General features: G+C 39.1%; 1 protein-coding gene across 1 annotated transcript in view; it reads left to right on the top strand.

Annotated features, from left to right (window-relative positions):
* Window positions 1-20,013, top strand: part of AK7 (adenylate kinase 7) — a 36,039-nt gene that overhangs the window by 2,599 nt on the left and 13,427 nt on the right. Inside the window, exons 3-12 of the mRNA XM_042446882.1 lie at window positions 1,397-1,505; window positions 3,861-3,955; window positions 4,910-5,020; window positions 7,306-7,389; window positions 9,478-9,566; window positions 11,239-11,329; window positions 13,854-13,931; window positions 15,435-15,584; window positions 17,620-17,748; window positions 19,070-19,232. Of these exons, the coding sequence (XP_042302816.1) occupies window positions 1,397-1,505; window positions 3,861-3,955; window positions 4,910-5,020; window positions 7,306-7,389; window positions 9,478-9,566; window positions 11,239-11,329; window positions 13,854-13,931; window positions 15,435-15,584; window positions 17,620-17,748; window positions 19,070-19,232 (1,099 nt within the window). The remainder of the gene's footprint in view (window positions 1-1,396; window positions 1,506-3,860; window positions 3,956-4,909; window positions 5,021-7,305; window positions 7,390-9,477; window positions 9,567-11,238; window positions 11,330-13,853; window positions 13,932-15,434; window positions 15,585-17,619; window positions 17,749-19,069; window positions 19,233-20,013) is intronic.

Genomic DNA, 20,013 nt, shown 5'->3' on the forward strand with positions numbered 1-20,013 from the left:
TCTAGGGAAGGCTCAATCTTGATTTCTTCTACGATCCATTTATTCTCTTTTTAGCAGTCCATGGGTGTATATGGGCTGCAGAATTAAAGCAGTTTGACATAACTTTAACTACTATGGCTCCATTCTGTGGAATCCTGGGATTTGTAGTTAGGTGAGGCATTCAGCCTGGTCTGTCAGAGAGCTCTGGTTCCTCACCAAACTACAAATCCCAGGATTAGGTAGGATAGAATACTGATACTTTGGGCTGCCCCTGGAGTATCCTGGCCAGTTCAGACAGCACAATAGTTGTAGGTCACAGCATATTTTAACACAGGCCTGCCTGGAGCTGATCAGAGTTGCAGTCTAGCAGCATCTGGAGGTCCAAAAATACTGATTTGTAAAGAGCTCTGAAATAAACTGAGATTATGATTATATTATCATTATCATTTTAGTTATATTTATTTGTATCTCACCCTTTCCCCAAAAGTGGGACTCAAAGTGGCTTACAATATTAAAAGACAGTACAGTTGAAACATACCAAAATGATACATTAAAACAGAATTAAATTATTTTAAAACAGATGGCATGTTAAAAGAATAAAATACAGTTTAGAAAGATAAAAGTGTTTAAAACACTTTAAAACAATACAGTACCGCAGCCTGTTCTTTAAAAATGCCTGTCTGAACAAGAAGATCTTATCCTGCTGGCGGAAGGACAACAAGGAAGGAGCCATTCTGCTCTCCCTGGGAAGGGAGTTCCACAGTCTAGGGGCAGCCATTGAGAAGGCCCTGTCTTTTGTCTCCACTAACCATGCTTGCGATGGTGATAGAACTGACAGAAGGGCCTCTCCTGATGATCTCAGGGCCCAGGCCGGCTCATACAGGGAGATACGGTCTGCCAAATAACCTGGACCTGAACCATAGAGGGCTTTATAGGTCATAACCAGCACTTTGAATTGTGCCCAGAAACGAACTGGCAGCCAGTGAAACTGTTTCAACAGGAACATTGTGTGTTCTGTGTCAGTTTCTGTTTTCCAGGAACCATTGAAATGGTCTTTAGTGTAAAGTTTTCTAAGTTTCTAATTGTATTTGAGAGCCATTTCATAACTTGTGCAGGCCGTGTGCGTGCTTTAGTTTTCACAAGACTTTTATTATGTCAAACGTGGTATGGGAAAGCCCTGTCTGAATTTGCTTTTACACCATTTCTTCATTTTCAAAAGTAGTATGTCAGAGAGAAAATTCTAGCCTCTTTGTTTATATTTCTAGCCATTTTGTTTATTTATATATTAAATGATAGTACAACCTTAATTCATGAGTATCCTAGGGCTACTAGAAGTCTGAAAGTAGAGATTGTAAACAGAATTACAACATGGAGGAAAGTTAATTCCTCCTTAACAGCATTTTTGTTTTGTTTTTAGACAGCATCTCGAGATGAGCTGTTCGCTCGCATGTTAGAATGTGACATAATTATTTATAACATCACTGAAGATGCAAAACAAATTGAAGAAGCAACCTGGGCAGCCACTGGTCAGTATACTTTCTTCTTTATCTAGAATAGGCATGGAGAATTCTTCATCCATTGGCTTTGGAAAGAGGACGTTTGATGTAGTTTGGTTCATCTGAACTACAATGAACTGAGTTCACCTCTCTCAGCCATGAAAATTCTTGGTGATCTTGGAGAAATCTCTCTCCTCTCACCTGTATGAATTTGGGGAGCAGATATACGAGTGAGTATTTAGCTAACATCTGCAAATTAAGTCATCCCAGCTGTGTGCATGTTTGCCAAGATGACTTTTCTAGTTTCAGTGGTATCATCAGGTTGCATAGGCACACTTGGCTTGTGCATCTCAAAAATATCTAATCTGAAATTTTGATGATTTATCTTACAGTTTATGTTCACATGTGTGACCTAATCAAAAAGACCGTGGCTAAAACTGACTGTGTGCATGTTTAGCAGTCAGGGGTGGTGGCCTTATCAAATATGCGTATTTTTACTGATCATTCATTTTACTGATCATCCATTTGATTGGTGGCTCTGTGTTGAGTAAACCCATACCCTTTGTATACCCTTCCAAAGATCGTCTAACAGGGACATGTGCATAATACTGAAAGTTGAACTGTAGGAACCCTGGACCTCCTTGACCTTTGTATTTGCACCTGCAGTTCCTCATCTAGTGAGGGATACAGACATAGAAACTTTCTAGCTAGATTGGTCTGTCTGTGTTAAACAATGTTATGCTGCTTGCTATCATCATAAATAACATGATCAGTTGTTTCTATGAAGAAGCCAGCCACAGATGCTGGTGAAACATCAGGAATAAACTCTTCTAGAACATGACCACATAGCCTGAAAAACCCATAAAAAACTGTGGATGCCAGCCACGAACACCTTCGACTTCACCACATGATCAGTGCTAAGGAATGATGGGAGTTCTAGTAAAACAAAATCCAGTAGTCCATATCTTTCCCACCCTTGGTGTAAAAGTTGTATCAATTGGATGGACTTCCTCCCATCCAATGGTATTTATGCAGGACAGTTTCTGAAAGATCAATACCAGCATGACAGAGTGAGACTGTGAAAAGTAAAGGTGAGAAATCCTGGTATGTGTCTAAAAGTCTGTGTGTCTACATTAAGACAAAGCTGGATAACTGGGATACACTGGTAGATTTTTGAATGGTTTGTGGTCTATCTCCATATACTGTAGTTCTGTTTTGCAGTACTGTAGTTTAAAAATTGCTGCTGTAACTGCAAGTATAAATATTCTTTGACAGTTCCTTACTAACATACAGCTCAATTCCTGCTTAGCCTTGTTCTTCTCCTGTAAATTGTGTGTATCAGTTGGTTAACATAAAGAAGTTCTTTATGAACCTCTACTGTCCAGTTTTATAGTTTTGTGTTAGAGTCCACAGAGTCTGAAAGTAACTGGTTACTTTTTGGAGCAATGAGGATGTAATATGGTCATATTTTAAAAGCAGCATAACACATAGGAACAATGTTTTTAAAAATTGACATGTGTGTAATGAGTATGATTTTCTATTTACTTTTTAAAGTTTTTTTAAATTTCCTTAGAGACATTTTGAGCAGATTTTTTTCATGTTTTGCATTCTTTGCTTATCAGTCCTAGGGTGTGTCTGCATACTGAAAAATTAAGAAGCAACGTAGCAAGTTACTAATTTGATTGATTTTTTTTTTTAAATAGAGGTCTTGTAATAATTTCTATAACAAATCATTTTTAGAAAATAACACCCCAGGCTCTAAGGTCCAAAACACAGTACATAAATAATCCAGTTTGAGACCACTTTAACTGCTCTGGCTCAATGCAAGGGAATACTGGGAACTGTAGTTTTGTGAAACATTTAGCCTTGTCTGGCACAGAGCTCTGGTGCCACAATAAAATACAATTTCCAGGATTCCCTAGCACTGAGCCATGGCAGTTAAAGTGGTATCAAACTGGATTATTTTTGCAATATGTTTTGGACCTAATAATTTTTTATCTGTACTAAATCAAATGTAGATTTGCTTTTGAATATTCAGGGCTGTGGGTGGGTTTTTGTTTTTTTGTTTTTTTGCTGATTCTCTGTGTATACTAGGTAATTGGCCCTAACCTCTGTCACGTTTTTAACCTTGCTCTGCTCTTGTACTCAATCCACAGTCATTATTTTGCATTTCCCTGTAGTTGTTGTGTGTCTGGATTTTAGTGACAAAACCAAAATGGTTCCCCTTAAACCAACATCTTCCAACTCCTGGATTAAGATACGTTCTATATAACACTGACCCTGTACTGGGATTTCCCCCACCAGAACACTGACCCAAAATTATGTAAATAGATAATATAAATTGTCTGTTTAGATTAGCATCTCTACTCTTATATGATTACACAGTGTTAAATGAAGAATCAGTCAACTTTGAAAAGCAGAAAGTGTTCATTCTACTATCAACAATTATGACATGGGCACGAAGCAAGCCTCTTGATCCAGTGAGTAGTGGGGGTGGATGGTGGGAGGGAATGAATAAATTATTGACTATAATTGTAGCAAATGAACCTTTGCTTATGTGATTTGACTTCCAAAATCTTTGGTTTGAGAATATGTGATGCAGTCTCATTTCTCTGAATTCTCCTGGTTCTCACTGTTAACGTTTCAGTGTTTCCGTCTCTTCCTTTTTAAAAACAGAACAGCTTTGTTATAGCACACAAAGCTGGGTTTTCAATTGTAGTTGTTATGGTGGTGGTTGTTACCATCATCATCATCACATTTTTTTTACCAGAACTGGGACTAAAGGTAGTTTATCAAAATTAAAATAGATACAGATTTTTTTTTTAAAAGGTAAGTACATGCAAAAAGTTACTATAAAAAGTAATTAAATTCTATGTAGAATTAAAAACATTTTGAAGAATATATATTAAAAAGGGAAGAAATAAAAAATAACTACTTGCTAATGTTAAGAAGTGGGATGTGGTGGCTTAATGGTTAGAGAACCAATTCTGACGATCATAATAAGGTCAGAAGGTTGGTAGTTCGAGGCCTGAGTGCTGCATGATGGGATGAGCTGTCACTAGTCCCAGCTTTTGTCAATAGTCCCAGCTTCTGCCAACCTAGCAATTCGAAAGCATGCAAATGCAAGTAGATAAACAGGTACCACTTCAATGGGAAGGTAACATTGTTCAGTGAAGTCATGCTTGCCACATGACCACCTTAGTCCAGACAATGCTGGCTGTTTGGCTTAGTAATGGGGATGAGCACTGCCCCCTATAGTCAGTTACGGCTAGACATTCATGTCAAGGGACTACCTTTACCATTAATGTTAGGAGGGATATCCTTTTATTTGCTCAAAATAAAAATTGAATAATTTGAAAAGATCTTACTAAAATGAATATGTTTTTGTTCCTGCTCACTTTCCCTCCTCATTATCACCATTCCACAACATCCAGGAAGATCCTGAAATACCTTTCACTGAAGAAGATTATCGTCGAAGGAAACCACATCCAAACTTTATAGAGCACATCAATGCAGAAAAGACGATTATAAAACTTGGCAAAAATGTAAGTATTACTGGAAAATTAATTTTATGCACTTTTAATAGAAAAGATACTGGCCTTATTACATACACAACAAATTAATATTAATGTTATGATGATGTCTCTCACTCTGAGGAGCAATCCACAGAGTACACCTTACTGACACAGAGGCAGATGTTAAAGAACAGTATGAATTATTTCCATCTTAAAACAAGAGAAGGTAACATTACTGTTGGCTGTGTGTAGAAGCTGGCTGCTTGGAATTTGTCTTCTATCTTTCTTTCTATATAAATAAAAATGTAAATGTTCGTTTGTTCAAAATCTTAATTCTCTGAAAGTTCTTCACCGATTGCTTTGAAATTTTGACACAACATTCCATTCAAATACACGCATGTTTTTATATACATATAAAACAACAAAGCTCGGGGCCAATCTTTAGAATTGTGAGGTTTATATCTAGACACGGATTGTTTCTCTGATTCTCACATAGACAGTTATATGTTGCGTGTTCTAGAGTCAGCAAACCAGACAATCTCGATAGCTACACAGACAATGGAACAACAAAAAATATTGTATACCCACAAGCATTGTGAAATTAAATATTTCAGAAACGTGCGCTTTCTCTTTTCTTTCTTTTCCACTTAACCAGACTGAGCCACAGCAACGTGTGGCTGGGTAAAGCTAGTATCAAATATAAATCTTAAGTAAAGTGAAAATCCTTATAAAGGAATTCACATGTGTGATAGCTAGAAGAGGATGAGGTTAGCTGAGGCAGAGACAACTGAGAAAGGAGAGGTGAGAGAAAGTGAGGTAATATCTGTTGATGTCCGGTTTAAATGAAGGCAAAACAAGAGGAAATACACAAAGGAAACTTAACTACCTATCTGTACCTCTTCTGTAGGCACATAGCTGCTTGTGCAAATGTAGTTCCACCTTTCCCCACTTCCAGCAATAACTGCCTGATCCTGTGAAGAAATAAGTGTAGCAAAGTCCACACAACTTTTAGTTTCAATGGACACAGCACTTTCCTTGCTCTTGCCAGTTGAGCATTTAGTTCTTTCATTGTCTTTGTAATAGTGGACAAGCAGGAACAGAGATTTAAAGACTTGCTTCTGTCCTTTTCTGAGGCACAAAAGCATGTTGCTGCAATCAGGTTAAACAAAAGAGGTATTTTAGATGCTCTCCTGTAATGTGCTTTCTCTTAATCAAGTTTTATTGTTTCAGCTTTCCCTTCAATTTGTTTTTTTTTAACTTTTTTTCTTATTTTAGATAAGTTACATACTTTGAAGTCAAATAGGATTCTCTTGGAATTTCCTCATGCTTTATGACTCACATCTAAATTACTTTAATAGCGTTGTGCTCACTGTTTTCATCCATGTACACAGAACTCTCACCATCAAGTTTAATGCTTCTTTTAAGTTGACCCTGGAGCTTTATTTTCTTCATTTAAAGACAAAGCTTCTTGCCCTTTAAAAACAGGCTTCTCACACAGTGGGCAGATGTATCCTTTGATCTCATCCCTCAACTTCTGATTGTACACCACTAATTTAGCAATTTGGTCACCAGGAGGGGACATTTGGAGCTTCATGGATATTCCCTGTGTCCCTTTTTATTCCAGGGGGCAATTTTCTGCCTCCACCATTACCTTGCCCTCCTCCCTCACCTGCCAGTTGGTTCTTTGAGTAGCTGCGCCAGACCCTGAAAGCATTGCCACCCCCCCAGTAGCTGATGCTACTGAAGGTGGTGGTGCGGCTTCTGGAGAGCCTGTTTAGGGTCATATGTGGCTGCTGGGCAAGTGGAAAAGCGCCCTTTCTCGTATGCCCGGTAACCATGCCAGTCTCTCTGAATGTACCACCCCACTGGGTGACAGTCCTCTCTGCGGTGTCACCCGGTGCAGTCTGCCTCTCACATTAACCCCAGTAATGCTAGTGACTATATGTATTCTTTCCCTTAAAACCTAGCACTTCAATTCTTCCATTTTGGCTCAGAGGCTTCAAGCTATGCACATAAACATCTATACCTCTTTCAATATTTTTTGTGCAGACATTTTCAATTTAGACCCTTAGACAACTTCAATGGGCTAACATGTTTTACTGCCTGGTCATGAGCTATTTCCAGTCTATCCACATTTGGATAATCAGAAACATTTTCATTTTTATCCCAAAGTGGATGTTTCCCAGCAACTTTTGTTTTCCCCTACTGTTCAGTTTAAAAGATGCTCACACAATTGTTATGCAGGCAATGTATTAAATTAAGATTGCAGTGCTACAGAAAGTTTCTAACAATGGTGTATTCTTTATCTTCCACAGAACAAAATCAAATTTGCTACCTATGTTGTTGCTTCAGGTATTCAATATGGAGCCGAAGAAAAACTTCTACACTACTTTTTTAAGGCAAGTTCATTCAAGATACGGTAATTTGTCTGCAAACAGCCATCTCAGTATGCTCATTTATTAAATTTGAGCCAGCATGGTGTAGTAGTTTGAATGTTGGACTACAACTTTGGAGACCAGGGCTCTAATCCCTGCTCAGCAATAAACTCTCACTATTAGTCGGAAATGACTTGAAGGCACACAACAACAACATTAAATTTGAACTCTCTACCAACTGTCCACTTTCTTCTTCCTCTTTTCTCATATTATTTTCTGTCTCCTCACCAGAAGATTATCCACCTGAAGTTCAATTCATAACTTTGACCTTAAGGTGCTGCATGCAAGGGAGACAAACTGAGGCAAGAGAAAAGAGGGAAAGGCGCACAACTAATCACAAAGAGAAGGGGAAATATTGAATAGTAGAAAAACAGGTAGACAGATATAATTTTAATTTTGCTAGTTGTTTAAGTCACATAGGTTTAAGTCATAACCATTACATTCAATGAATCATGATTTATGAGTAACATTAGTACAAAAAAACATTACTAAGGATTCTGTATGGGATGGGATGGGATGAGGTCATGGGGGGGGATGCCATGAGTTACGGCATTGAGTGATGCCAACCCTAGTGATTCCACTGCATGTTGCCACCTTCCTATGATTCCTTAAAAACCTGAGACCAAAACAATGTTCTGTATCATTCAGCAATCTTTATTTGCTAGGGCTAGTCCTTATTCTACTTCCAGGATACATATTTGAAGGTACCTTCATGATGAAGATCAATATCTTGTTTTCAATTTATAGATGAAATTGAGCAACTGTGACATTTACCATACAGTTATTTCATGACAGGCAGAATGTGAAATTCAATTACAATTACAATTCATTCCATGGTGACAGCAGGGCTTAAATCTGTCTATTTGGAAGGTATGAAAAGGCACTAAGAATTACTGGCTGTGATTTGCTAAGCTGGTCCAAGCATGACTTGCATCTTTAGGCAGATTCAGGATCTGTTGCTGATTTGTTGTTGTTGTTGTGTGTTTTCAAGTCATTTCCAACTTATGGTGACCCAAAGGCAAACCTGTCATGAGTTTTCCTGGCAAGATTTGTTTAGAGAGAGTCATTGCCTTCCTTTGAGGTTGAGAGTGTGACTTTCTCAAAGTCACCCATTGGGTTTCCATGACTGAGCAGTGTTTTGAATCCTGGTTTGTTAAAGTCCTAGTCCAACAGTCAAACCACTATACCATGCGGGATCCCCTGCTGATTTTTGCCTTGGCTTATAAAAACCAGCTTGATGATTCAGGCACAGCTGGTAAGCTAAATCTAGCTGACTGTTTAATTTCCCACAGTGCTTGGAATAATACTGTATTATTGGCCCCGATGGAAATTAAAATGGCATTCAGACCCAACTGATCAGAATGGTGCTGCCACCATCATCATGTAAGCCCATCAGTGTCTACTTTGTGGAGGAGGCCACCGAGAGGGCATTTGTGTCAGGGCCATCCTCAGACTTAGACTCTGCACTGGACCTATTACGCTCATAGTCATGGTAGCTATGCCGTCAGTCTGTCTTCTAAGGTTCATAAAAATAATTGTGCCCTAGTCAATAGCATAGCATAATCAATAGTATAACTATAAGCAATGATCTCTTGTAGAACTTTTTAAAATTGCTTTTTTGGACTGCTGCTCTCCACAATTCCCCATGACCATGATGCCTGGGAATTCTGGACAGTTGTAGTCCCAAAAGTAACTTTTCCAAGTTCTGACTCCCCTAATCAGAATAGCTTCATAGTATGTTCTCTGTTATATTGCTCAGACAAATCCATGCAGATAGTTTTCTGGAATATGAGGTTTGTCATTAAGCACTGAGAAAATACTTTCACCTTTGTGAATTTTATCTTATCATTTTAATAATAATAATAATAATAATAATAATAATAATAATAATAATTTGTTTTATTTATATACCGCTATTCCTATGTATGTGAAAAAACTATATATTTGCGCAATAGTGATTGTATAAAACATGACAATAAATTGACAGTTCTTGAGGGAATTTATTCCTCCAAAATCATTCTAAAGTTACAGTTACTATGTAATTATTTTCAGTTGTCTTGGCTTGGTGAGGTGCCTGTTATACCATGTTATGGAGATGGACGAAATTTTATTCCAACCATTCACATTGTTGACTTAGCGGCGTAAGTACCCCTCGATTCAAGTCAGGTTAACCAAACAGGCTTTTGCTTGCATCCATAAAAACAAACAGATCTCATATTCAAACATAATTAAGATAAAATTGATTTGTTAATAAAAACATGCAAAATAGGTTGAGATTATATCTTGTCACCAGACAAGTTAGAAGTATTTCTATCACGCTGCCCCTTCAAGGCCGTCTGTTTCGCCCTTTGATGTACTGTACTTTGGCTGTTCAACAGGATATACAATAATCCGTTTCTCTTAATAAAAATGACATAAATCTTGGCATAAATCTTCCATCTTTCTACATCTATATGGGCACTGTCTATCTGTATTGGATACGCCATCATATTGTCATTTGACTTTAATTAGATGCAGAGTATTCAGTTTACGTTTAGTTAAAGGGGTCTTAAGGTCATATGGGCAAGTTGATGCTAAATAGGGGAGCAATGTTCCAGGATAAATAGTAAAATTCTTATCTAATATAATTAATTGCACAATTCATTCAGGCTTCTCTCTTCTTAATGACACCAAAATCTCAATTTCTTGAAGCATTTCTGTGTAGCACTAGACAACATACTTCTTTAAGATGTCTGTAGCTGAGTTTTAAATATAAGTGAGACGTGAGAAGCTAGGCAAAGTTGAATAGAACCAGCCATCACAGCTCATGGGAGGGGGCTATGAGGGAAAGGATGCATTTTATAGTCTTGTCTGTAAAACAGTTAATGAGGGTGAATGGGAAACAGAAATAGGACCAGTCAGAGACAGAGATACAGCCTGGTATAAAATGAGCTAGGGCCAGTTAGAAATAGAGTTGGGTAGGGACCAATGAGGAAGAGGGGAATGGAGGAGATCTGAATAGGGTTTTGGGTAGCTGAGAATGTGGAAGGAGTTCAGGAAGACATACCATTTTGTTTGATACTGAAGTGTTACCATGTACTGTGTGTGGAATGAGCATAATATTATTTTGTTTAACATTGGTCTCAATTACTCTTCACTGTTTAGGTTCATAGGAACCTAAGGGTTGGAACTCTGGGGTCAACCTGAGTGGGGTTCCATCACAATTGTTATAGCCAGTTTTCTAAGGGTATAGCCATACTGCAGAATTCAATCAGTTAGATACCATTTTAATTGCCATGACTCTATCCTACAGAATCCTGGGATTTGCAGTTTGGTGAGGCATCAGGGCTCTCTGACAGACCAGGCTGAATACCTCACCAAACTACAAATCCCAGGAATCTGTAGGATAAAGTCATGGCAGTTAAAATTGTATTTAATTGATTTAATTCTGCAATGTGCCTATAGCTTGAGACCGTGGAGCTAATTTACAGGGAACTGCTAGAAAAAGGGGAAAGCAACCAAAATGAGCTCCACCTCACTTCTGTTTAATGTCTGGAATCCTGTTGGTGCAACTATTTTAGAAGTACTGTATCACATTCTTCAAGATTTTGAAGGTTGTGCAGTGGTAGTAAGAAAGGCAAGAGAAATATGCCAGGTCTAAGGTGGCTATTTCTCCAATGACTTCGTGCCTTCCTGGCTGCTGCACCTACAGCTGCCCTATTTCTCTTGCCTTTTCCCTCCAACAGGATTTCAGTCACTGTATTCTGTGTAATCATTGCATATTACATTAATGAGTTTTACTTACAATTGTGGCTTTTCTTTGCCCTCTTGCAGAGTGTTACAGAATGTAGCAGATCACAGACCAAGAACACATTATCTAATTGCAGTGGATGAATCGATACAAAAGCTTGGTGAAATAGTGAAGGTAAAACAGTTTTCCATTTTTGACTGTCATGTCTTTCTGTATAATACTTTAATGGGTCTCTGTAATACATTAATGTACTCCTTCCTCTATATCCCAGGAACAGTATACTGTAATTGCAAATGAGATCATGGATATTGTTAAACTGGTATTTCCAGGTGTTGACAAAACAACAAAATATAACCAAGTCCAAAATACCTTAGTTAGGCCAACCAAAAAGGCTCAAAACACACCATGCAAGTTTTCAAAGTTCACCAGCTTCCTCATCAGGAGTGGTGGTACACAATATCGTTGCGTACACAATCCTCTTGGTATATCATGCTAGTGTTGCACTTTTTCCAGGGTCAAACAGCAGTCATGAGAGAAAGCAGACAAAGGCGGGTTACAGACCGCCAAATAGTACGTATACAATACATACTAGGGTTAGGAAGGGGCGGTGCTTCCGCACCCCCCTAACCCTAGTACGTATTGAATACGTACAAGATGGCGGTGCCCTGTTCATACGGGCGCCGCCATCTTTACGTATCGGACGCTGAGCGTCCGTACGTGTCGCAGTCTTTATGACGTAGCGAGTGCGCCCCTGGCGCCTCGCTACGTCACAAACGCGACTCTAAAAGAAGCTCCATTTTGGAGCTTCTTTTTCGGTCCGCGCGGGAGCCGTGCCGTCTGAAGGCTCTGGCTCCCCTGCGGACCTACCGGCGGCGGCAGACTGCCGCAAAGTGGCGGTCTGTACCCCGCCAGAATCTGACAGCTTCAATCACCCTGTTTCTTTAGTGCCTTATTTCCTCCATGGTCACAGTGCCCATGGTTTTTTTCCCTTCTGTCACTGCTGCCAAAACCAGTGTGGTTACTCCAGCATGATGCACCAGCATTACAGCTACTGCCATTTCTGTGGAGGATGTATTGGGGGTGGGGGGTGGGGATGGCTACCTCCATTAAATGTTTTTTAGTAAATGCACAAACTGCCATTGCCTGGGCAGTCTGTAGGTGAAGTACTGAATGCAGGCTATGTCTAATCACATTCAATTTCTTTCTTTCTTTTACAGATAGCAGAATTTGCTTGTGTCCTATAGTTTTGCTTTCATACTAGAAATGGTATAATATGCACTCTCAATTAATTACATAATTAAGGGGCTTGGCACACTGCTGCTAAGAGGCAGCGCCGCAGGACCCCTGGAAGCCCTGGGTTCAGGATGTGGCAAACGCACACCATGCTTCCGACCTGGAAGTTCCGTGGCGCAAAAAGAAGCTGCAAAAGTGGCTTCTTTGTGTACTGCAGAAATGGTGCACTAGCTGCAGCAGTGGCTTTTATTTATTTATATTTCCAAGATTTATATCCCGCCTTTCTCCCTCAGTGGGATTCAAGGTGGTTTACAATATATTAAAAAATACAAGGTTAAAACATTGAATACAAAAATTAAAAATAAACATTTATCTGCAGCTATTTGGCTCTTTCTGCAGCTAAACATGTGGTTGGTCGGGTGGCGTGATGTCAGCATGACATCGGTGTGGGGGTGGGCAGCATGGAGTCACCACGCCCGCACTTTGCCCTCATGCTGTCGTATTTTGCCGGTCTGTTCAGGGCCTTTGTAACAGTCAGTGATGAGCACTTAAGGCTTCTTAAGTTGTATTGGAATAATTTGTGTAGTATATTTTATATAAAACTGCATTCACAGGTGTCTCCTCTAATTTAAAGTTGGGATCCAAGAAAACATCAGTACAAACTAATTTTACAGTTGTCAGCTGATTATTTTCTTCTTTGGTTCAGTCTTTTAACACTTACTTTGAAAATAATCTAATTGATCTGGTAATTTTATAACAATTCAAATTTCAAGTAATACTGTTGGAAAAGTATTATTTACCCAAATTCTTCACAGGTCAGCAATTTGGGGCAGTGGAGGAACTTCTGCCTCAGATATTTGGGAATTTTCTGGACAAACATTTTATGGGAGAACTGTTTGTAATATAGGGCCTATACAGACAGGCCAAAATAAAGCTGCTTCGGGTCACTTTGGAGGTATGCTGTTTAAATGACACGTGTATCTTAAGAGGCCAGAAGCTGCGCCAAAGCTTAGCTCCAGTCCTTAGGTCTAGAGTGTGGATTTGGTGTAGCTTCTGGCCTCTTAGGACATATGCATCATTTAAACACCATACCTCCAAAGTGACCTGAAGCAACTTTATTTTGGCCTGTCTGTACAGGCTCTAAGAGTGTTAATTATTGGATCTTATTTTGTTGAATGACAAAATGTATATTAATTTCAAAAACGTTAGCTCACTTTGCTAAACCAGCTTTTAAAATCTGCAGCAGTTGTATACAAATGTATATGACATGGTGTTGCAACGCTGTGTCTGAACAAATCATTATTTTTGCTGTTTTTTCCTAGTACCCATCTGCTCAATATTTGATTCTTATTGTTATGGCCTTATGGATTAAAACAGTTCATAAACTATTCTGTATTCCATCTGCCATGTTTGGTCATTTATTATTGCTGCATCTAAAACTTAAGACTTTTTTCCTCTTTAAAAGTGCATCAGCAAAAACGTGGGCCCAGGAAAAACACAGAAGGTTCCAAAAGAAAATGCTTTCCTAAACAAAGAGCTAACGGTACATATTTCTTGTTTTGTATTATATTATTTATTTGTTTGTATAACGGTAACACATTATTGGAGTAAGAACCAATAGCAATCTCTCTATAGCAGCTATAGGGAAAAGATTGAATGAGGACTGAAGGAAAGGGTTAATCCCTTTGGGCATTTTCCTGCTTCCTTCCTTCAGCTTCTGCCATTTAAAAGATACTTTAATTCTAAGATACTAGTGGAAACTAAGGGCCAAAACAGATAGTCCCAAAGGGGCGGCTTCATGCTCCCCCTTTGAGTGCCAGATTGGAGCTGTGGCAACTGTACACCATGGCCTTTATCCAGCTATTTGCTGGCTCAAAAAGGTGACAAAATGCTGCTCCTTTTTCAGCCAGCAAAAGGGTGCCTTTTCCGCCATTGCTGCAGCTTTGCAGCACTCTTGCAGCATGTGGCATATAAACACCATGTTGCCGGAGCGCTGCAATGCTGCCCTCCCTCTGGTCAGGCGGGTGGCGTGATGCCGGCTTGGAGGTGGCATCGGGACGTGAGTCATCTAAATGCCATGCCCCCACTCTGCCCCCAAGCTTGTCTGTTTCGCACCTTAGTGAACCAAGGGTGAAGGAGTGTGCCTTGCTCTGATAATGGGGAGAAACACACACCCCACACACACATATACTTAGTCTATGAGCAAGGATGTAGCCAGGATTTTGAGAAGGTGGGGGGCTCCAGACTAAGTGCCACCATATATTTTGTGATTAGATTAGGTTTGGTTGATATTATTTTTAACATTAATTAACGGAAGGGGAGGGATTCGGACCCCATGGACCGCCCCCCCCCCCCTCTTGGCTACGTCACTGCTATGAGCCAGTCATGGTGGGTACATGTTTAAAGTTAAGATTCACAATCTCTCTATGGCTGTACCATAAGGTTGTTTAAACAGTTTAGGCTGCTAAGCAACAAAGTGGTTGAGCTAGAAAACTGTGTTCACTCGGGGGAATGTGGGGAGCCTATGAAATGAACTATAAGGTTTGCATATTTTATGTTAAAAGGTTGTTATTGTGAGCTCAAGACAGGGATCTATGTATCATTCATATTGTACACACTACAGAATTAAAGCAGTTTGACACTACAGTAACTGTCAAAGCTCCATCCTATCAAATCTTAGGATTTGTAGTTTGTTGTGGCATCAAGAGGTCTCTGACAGAAAAAGCTAAATTTCTCATAATCCTACAAATCTCAGAGTTCCACAGCATTGAGCCATGGCAGTTATAGCAGTGCCAAACTGCATTAATTCTGCTGTGTAGATGCAACTAGAGATTTAGAACTGACGTTTAAAAAGAACCAGGTTATTTTGTTGTCATTCTTGTTTTTACTTTTAATTTTGCACTATAACTGTGTGATCTTTTGAAAAATAGCTTCTAAATGCTGTTAAATGGTATTAAGATGATGATGGTGGTGATGATGATGATGATGATGATGATGATGATGATGATGATGATGATGATGATGATGATGATTACACTTTGTTCAGCAAGCACAGTTGGATGAATTATTTGTGAACCTACGAATGGAAGCTGTTTTCCTGAAGGAGAATTTCAACATTAAGTGGGTTTCTCAAGGAGGAATAGTGGAGAATATAGAACAAGTTGTCAATGAGTACAAGCAAAGTCGAGGATTATTGGTAAAAATAACATATGTATTTTAATGTTGCAATGATGGTCCAAAATGTGTATTGACAAGAAGAAGCCTGTTAAATATTCAGAAAAGCAGAGTATTTATTTATAAAATGTAGTATGCCATCCTTAATTTATTTCTTTGAGCACAAATTTTTAAAAGAGCTCAATTAATACATAATATTTTACTGAAATGATAGATAGAGGAATTCTACCCATCTATTACTTGGGTGGAGGGGAAGTAACAGATGTTTTTCAATGCCAGTGGAAAAGCCCCCATATTCCCTCAACTTGAGAAGGGAAGGAAAGAGATAACAGAGAAAATCCAAAAAGTGTGTGAATGTACCTGTTAAACATATCCAAAACTCACCAAAGACTGCCAGCACTACAACTCAGAAGCATGGTGATCTCAAGCCAACAGGAAAATGCCCCCAGCATGCATTGCTGCATCACACTACTTACCAGACAAATATTGATAGCATAAAAATGAAGGTAGCAGTGTTGATCAATAAAAGCAAAAGAAAATACAAACACCACAAACAGACAATACCTTTGTGGGCTATTGTTGTTGTTGTGTGCCTTCAAGTAATTTTTGACTTATGGAACCCCTAAGGTGATCCTGTCAAAGGGCTCCTCTGGTACGATTTCTTCAGAAGGAATTTTGTCTTTACTTTCTTCTGAGGCTGAGAGCGTTCTACATGCCCTGGGTCAAATTGCCTCCCTCTCATTTCCCTCTTCCCCCCACTGTCTCTTGGCAGCCAGCAGCTCCAGGGAGCAGTGGGAGACATTGCTGCCACTGCCTTGATACACCCAGCCTGGGACAGTTTCTCTCTTGCGGGGGAGGCGCAGAGCTGGCGAGCATGTCTGAGTAACAGAACACAGGGCAATGTGATGCGATGCTGTTCCAGTGATAAAATTGTGTGAATAACAAACCTGGAATGGGTGAGTTGGCTTACTCATGCCATCCCGCTAAAAAAAGGATGTCTGAATGACCCCTTGATTTAACTGCGGATCTTATAGCTAAAACATCCAGCCAAAATGCCAAAACAACTAATCAGATGTGAGAACATAGGACTAATCCCAAATAGGAATTGGTCCAGTCCTATTCTGGCCAGTCTGAAAGAAATATAGAGCTAGTCAAATTCGGGGGTTTTCGGCTTTCAGTGAAAGGCTAAACTGGAGGTAGGAATAAGGGCACAGAAGTAAGCCTTCCAGGCAAAATGAGAAAGAAGCAGGGAATAATTAAATAAAATTAAAAATTAAAATCTGATATGTGTTTTGTTTTATAAATCATGCAGTTCCTGTGAAGTGTTAGTCAAGAGTTGAAGTTCCTAAGGTTTTTGAGAGGCTAAAGTGTTTGTACAAAGGACTTCCTTTTTCTGCACAATATCCTGTGAGCTCTGCCTATGACCTGAGGCAGGAAAAAGTCATATCGGGTGGACTGTCTGAGATGTGGCATCCCTGTCTTGGGGTTTATGTACTGGGTATGATGTGCTGTGATACAACAAGTACACCATATCCTTCTCTGCTCTGCTGTGGCTTGTGTAGAATCATAGAATAATAGAGTTGGAAGAGACTGCAAGGGCCATCCAGTCCAACCCCCTGCCATGCAGGAAATCCAAATCAAAGCATCCCCGACAGATGGCCATCCAGCCTCTGTTTAAAGACCTCTAAGGAAGGAGACTCCACTACACTCTGAGGGAGTGTGTAAATCCGTCACTGTGAAATTGGTTATCTTCCTGACCTGCCAGAACAGTGGTGAGGACATCCTTGTGCTATGTCTTGTGCCAAGGATAAAGTTATGGCATTGACAAGGATGTGCCATGATATGGATTCTATTTTCATCCATGGAACTAGTGCAGAGTGTTTTTATTTATCAGTCATGATGGTGCATGTCTTATGTTCCACTGCTATAGAGGGATCTAATGAATCCTATAATTTCTCAGTTAGTAGAACTCCAGTATACTATAGGATTGTACTATTAGTCATTTGTTTTTCTTCTAATACTGAGACATAAAATCATTTTAATCCTTTCACTTCCAGCCCGTCAAAATTTGCATACTTGGACCTCCTGGAGTAGGGAAAACTTCTATTGCAGAACAATTATGCAATCATTACAAGGTGCACCACATTAAAATAAAAGAAGTGATTGCTAAAGCAATAGAAAATCTGGTAAGCATGTCCCAACCCCTGCATCATTTTGAAAGTAATTTACGGCATTGTTGAAAATATACATAGAATGCAAAATTAGCACTGAATGCAATTAAGAATAAAAATTCTTAATTGCATTACATTTCTTCAGACTTTGCATTTTATCGTTTCTTTGAAATAATCACTTCCCGCAGCAAAAGACTCTTCAATATTCTGCCAAACTATTTATTAAAATTCTGAAATATTTTGAGAGCTATTGTCTAACATTGAAATTCAGTGTAAACATAGTTTTGTAGCCAAAGTTATAAAAATATTTAAAACAATAAAGTGATTCATATTTTATTTCACCATACAGACGTTTCTGGGAACCTGCCCACCTTTAGCTACACTCTGTAAATCATTTGTGCAGAAACGTGCTTCATATTGATTCAGTCAAGTACCGTATATACTCAACTATAAGTCGACCTCATATATAAGCCGAGGCCAGGTTTTGGGGCCAAAATTATGGATTTTGCCATGACCCACGGATAGGTCTAGAGTAAAACTTGGAGGCTCCTTCAGTGTGTATATATGTGTGCATGGCAAGAGAAACTCTCATTGAGGCTTCGTTTCAGCCAGATGCACAGGCGGGAGAGGACTCTTGAACAAACAACATCAATCACCCAAGACTCTTTCTGCTTGGCTGCAGAGAGAAATAAACTTTCCACACAGCACTGGGAAATTTGAAAGAGCTACTATCACATTACCATAGTGACCAGTAAATAAGTCAACCTGGGATTTGGGGGTTAATTTTTGGGCATAATTTTTAAGACTTATATGCCAGTATATATGGTACATTTCCAGTTTAGGACATAATTCCATACAAGTTTTTGGATATTAAGTCCCATTTATATTAATTTGGGTTCATTGTTTGGGTAGACTTGTATAGGATTGTGATGTCATGTATAGAATATGTAGTCATATATAAAATTGATACCAGATGTTCAAATGTTTTGAACATTTAAGTATCGCATAGAACATCAAATAAAAATAAATTACTGATTTTCTATATTAGTGCATGATTCTTAAGACTTAGATACAGTAGGAATGTCAGAACAAAGCTTTATTTTAAGATCACATGGTCACAGTACATTAAGGTGATGGGTAAGTTCTTAGGAGATTACATCACTTAAAAGACAAAATATTTGATCCTCCACCCCACCAGATCTACTGTCTTGAGTCCTTACTCAGAGACACAATAGGATATTGAAAATGTCAAGTTGAGGGTGGTTTAATATTTGTATTACCGAGACAAAATATAGCTAATATTTTTCTGGCACTGTATTTGCTTTTTCATCCATAGGAGAAAATTATTGCTCCTAAAGATATACCAGAATCTGTGTTAGACGAGGACGAAGAGGAAGAGGCAGAAGAGGAAGAAGAAGAAGAAGAAGAAGAAGGAGAAAATGTTGAAGAAGCTCAGGAATTATTAGACGCGCTTAAAGAAAACATGGAGCAAAACGCAGGTAAAACTCATTAGCAATGAGACTGTAGCTAATATATATATGTATGCAACCTATATGAAATAAAGTCCGCCATGATATTCTTGCAAACAAGATAGTAATATGTGGGCTAGACAATACAATTGTTAGGTGGATTAGTAATTGATTGACTGACTGAACTCAAAGGGTGCTCAGCAGTGGATCCTCTTCAGCCTGGAGAAAAGTGACCAGTAGGGTGCCACAATTCTGTCTTGGGCCCAGTGCTATTCAATATCTTTATCAATGACTTGGATGAAAGAATAGGGGCATACTTATCAAATTGCAGATGACACCAAATTAGGAGGAATAGCTAATACCCCAGAGGACAGGATCAAAATTCAGAATGACCTGAATGGATTAGAAAGGTGGGCCAAAGCTAAAAAAAAAAAAAAAAGAATTTCAACACAGAGAAATGTAAGGTACTGCACTTAGGGGGGAAAAATGAAATGCATAGATATAGGATGGGGGACACCTGGCTTAATGAGGCTACATGTGAAACGGATCTAGGAGTCCTAGTAGACCACAGGTTGAACATGAGTTAACAGTGTGCTGTGGCAGCTAAAAAGGCCAATGTAATTTTAGGCTGCATCAATAGAAGTATAGTGTCTAGAGCAAGGGAAGCAATAGTGCCAATCTATTCTGCTTTGGTCAGGCCTCACCTGGAATACTGTGTTCAGTTCTGGGCACCACAATTCAAAAAGGATGTTGAGGAGCTGGAGTGTGTCCAAAGGAGGGTGACTAAAATGGTGAAGGGTCTGGAAATCAT

Source organism: Sceloporus undulatus, chromosome 1, assembly GCF_019175285.1.
Source record: "Sceloporus undulatus isolate JIND9_A2432 ecotype Alabama chromosome 1, SceUnd_v1.1, whole genome shotgun sequence".
Classification (NCBI taxonomy): Eukaryota; Metazoa; Chordata; class Lepidosauria; order Squamata; family Phrynosomatidae; genus Sceloporus; species Sceloporus undulatus.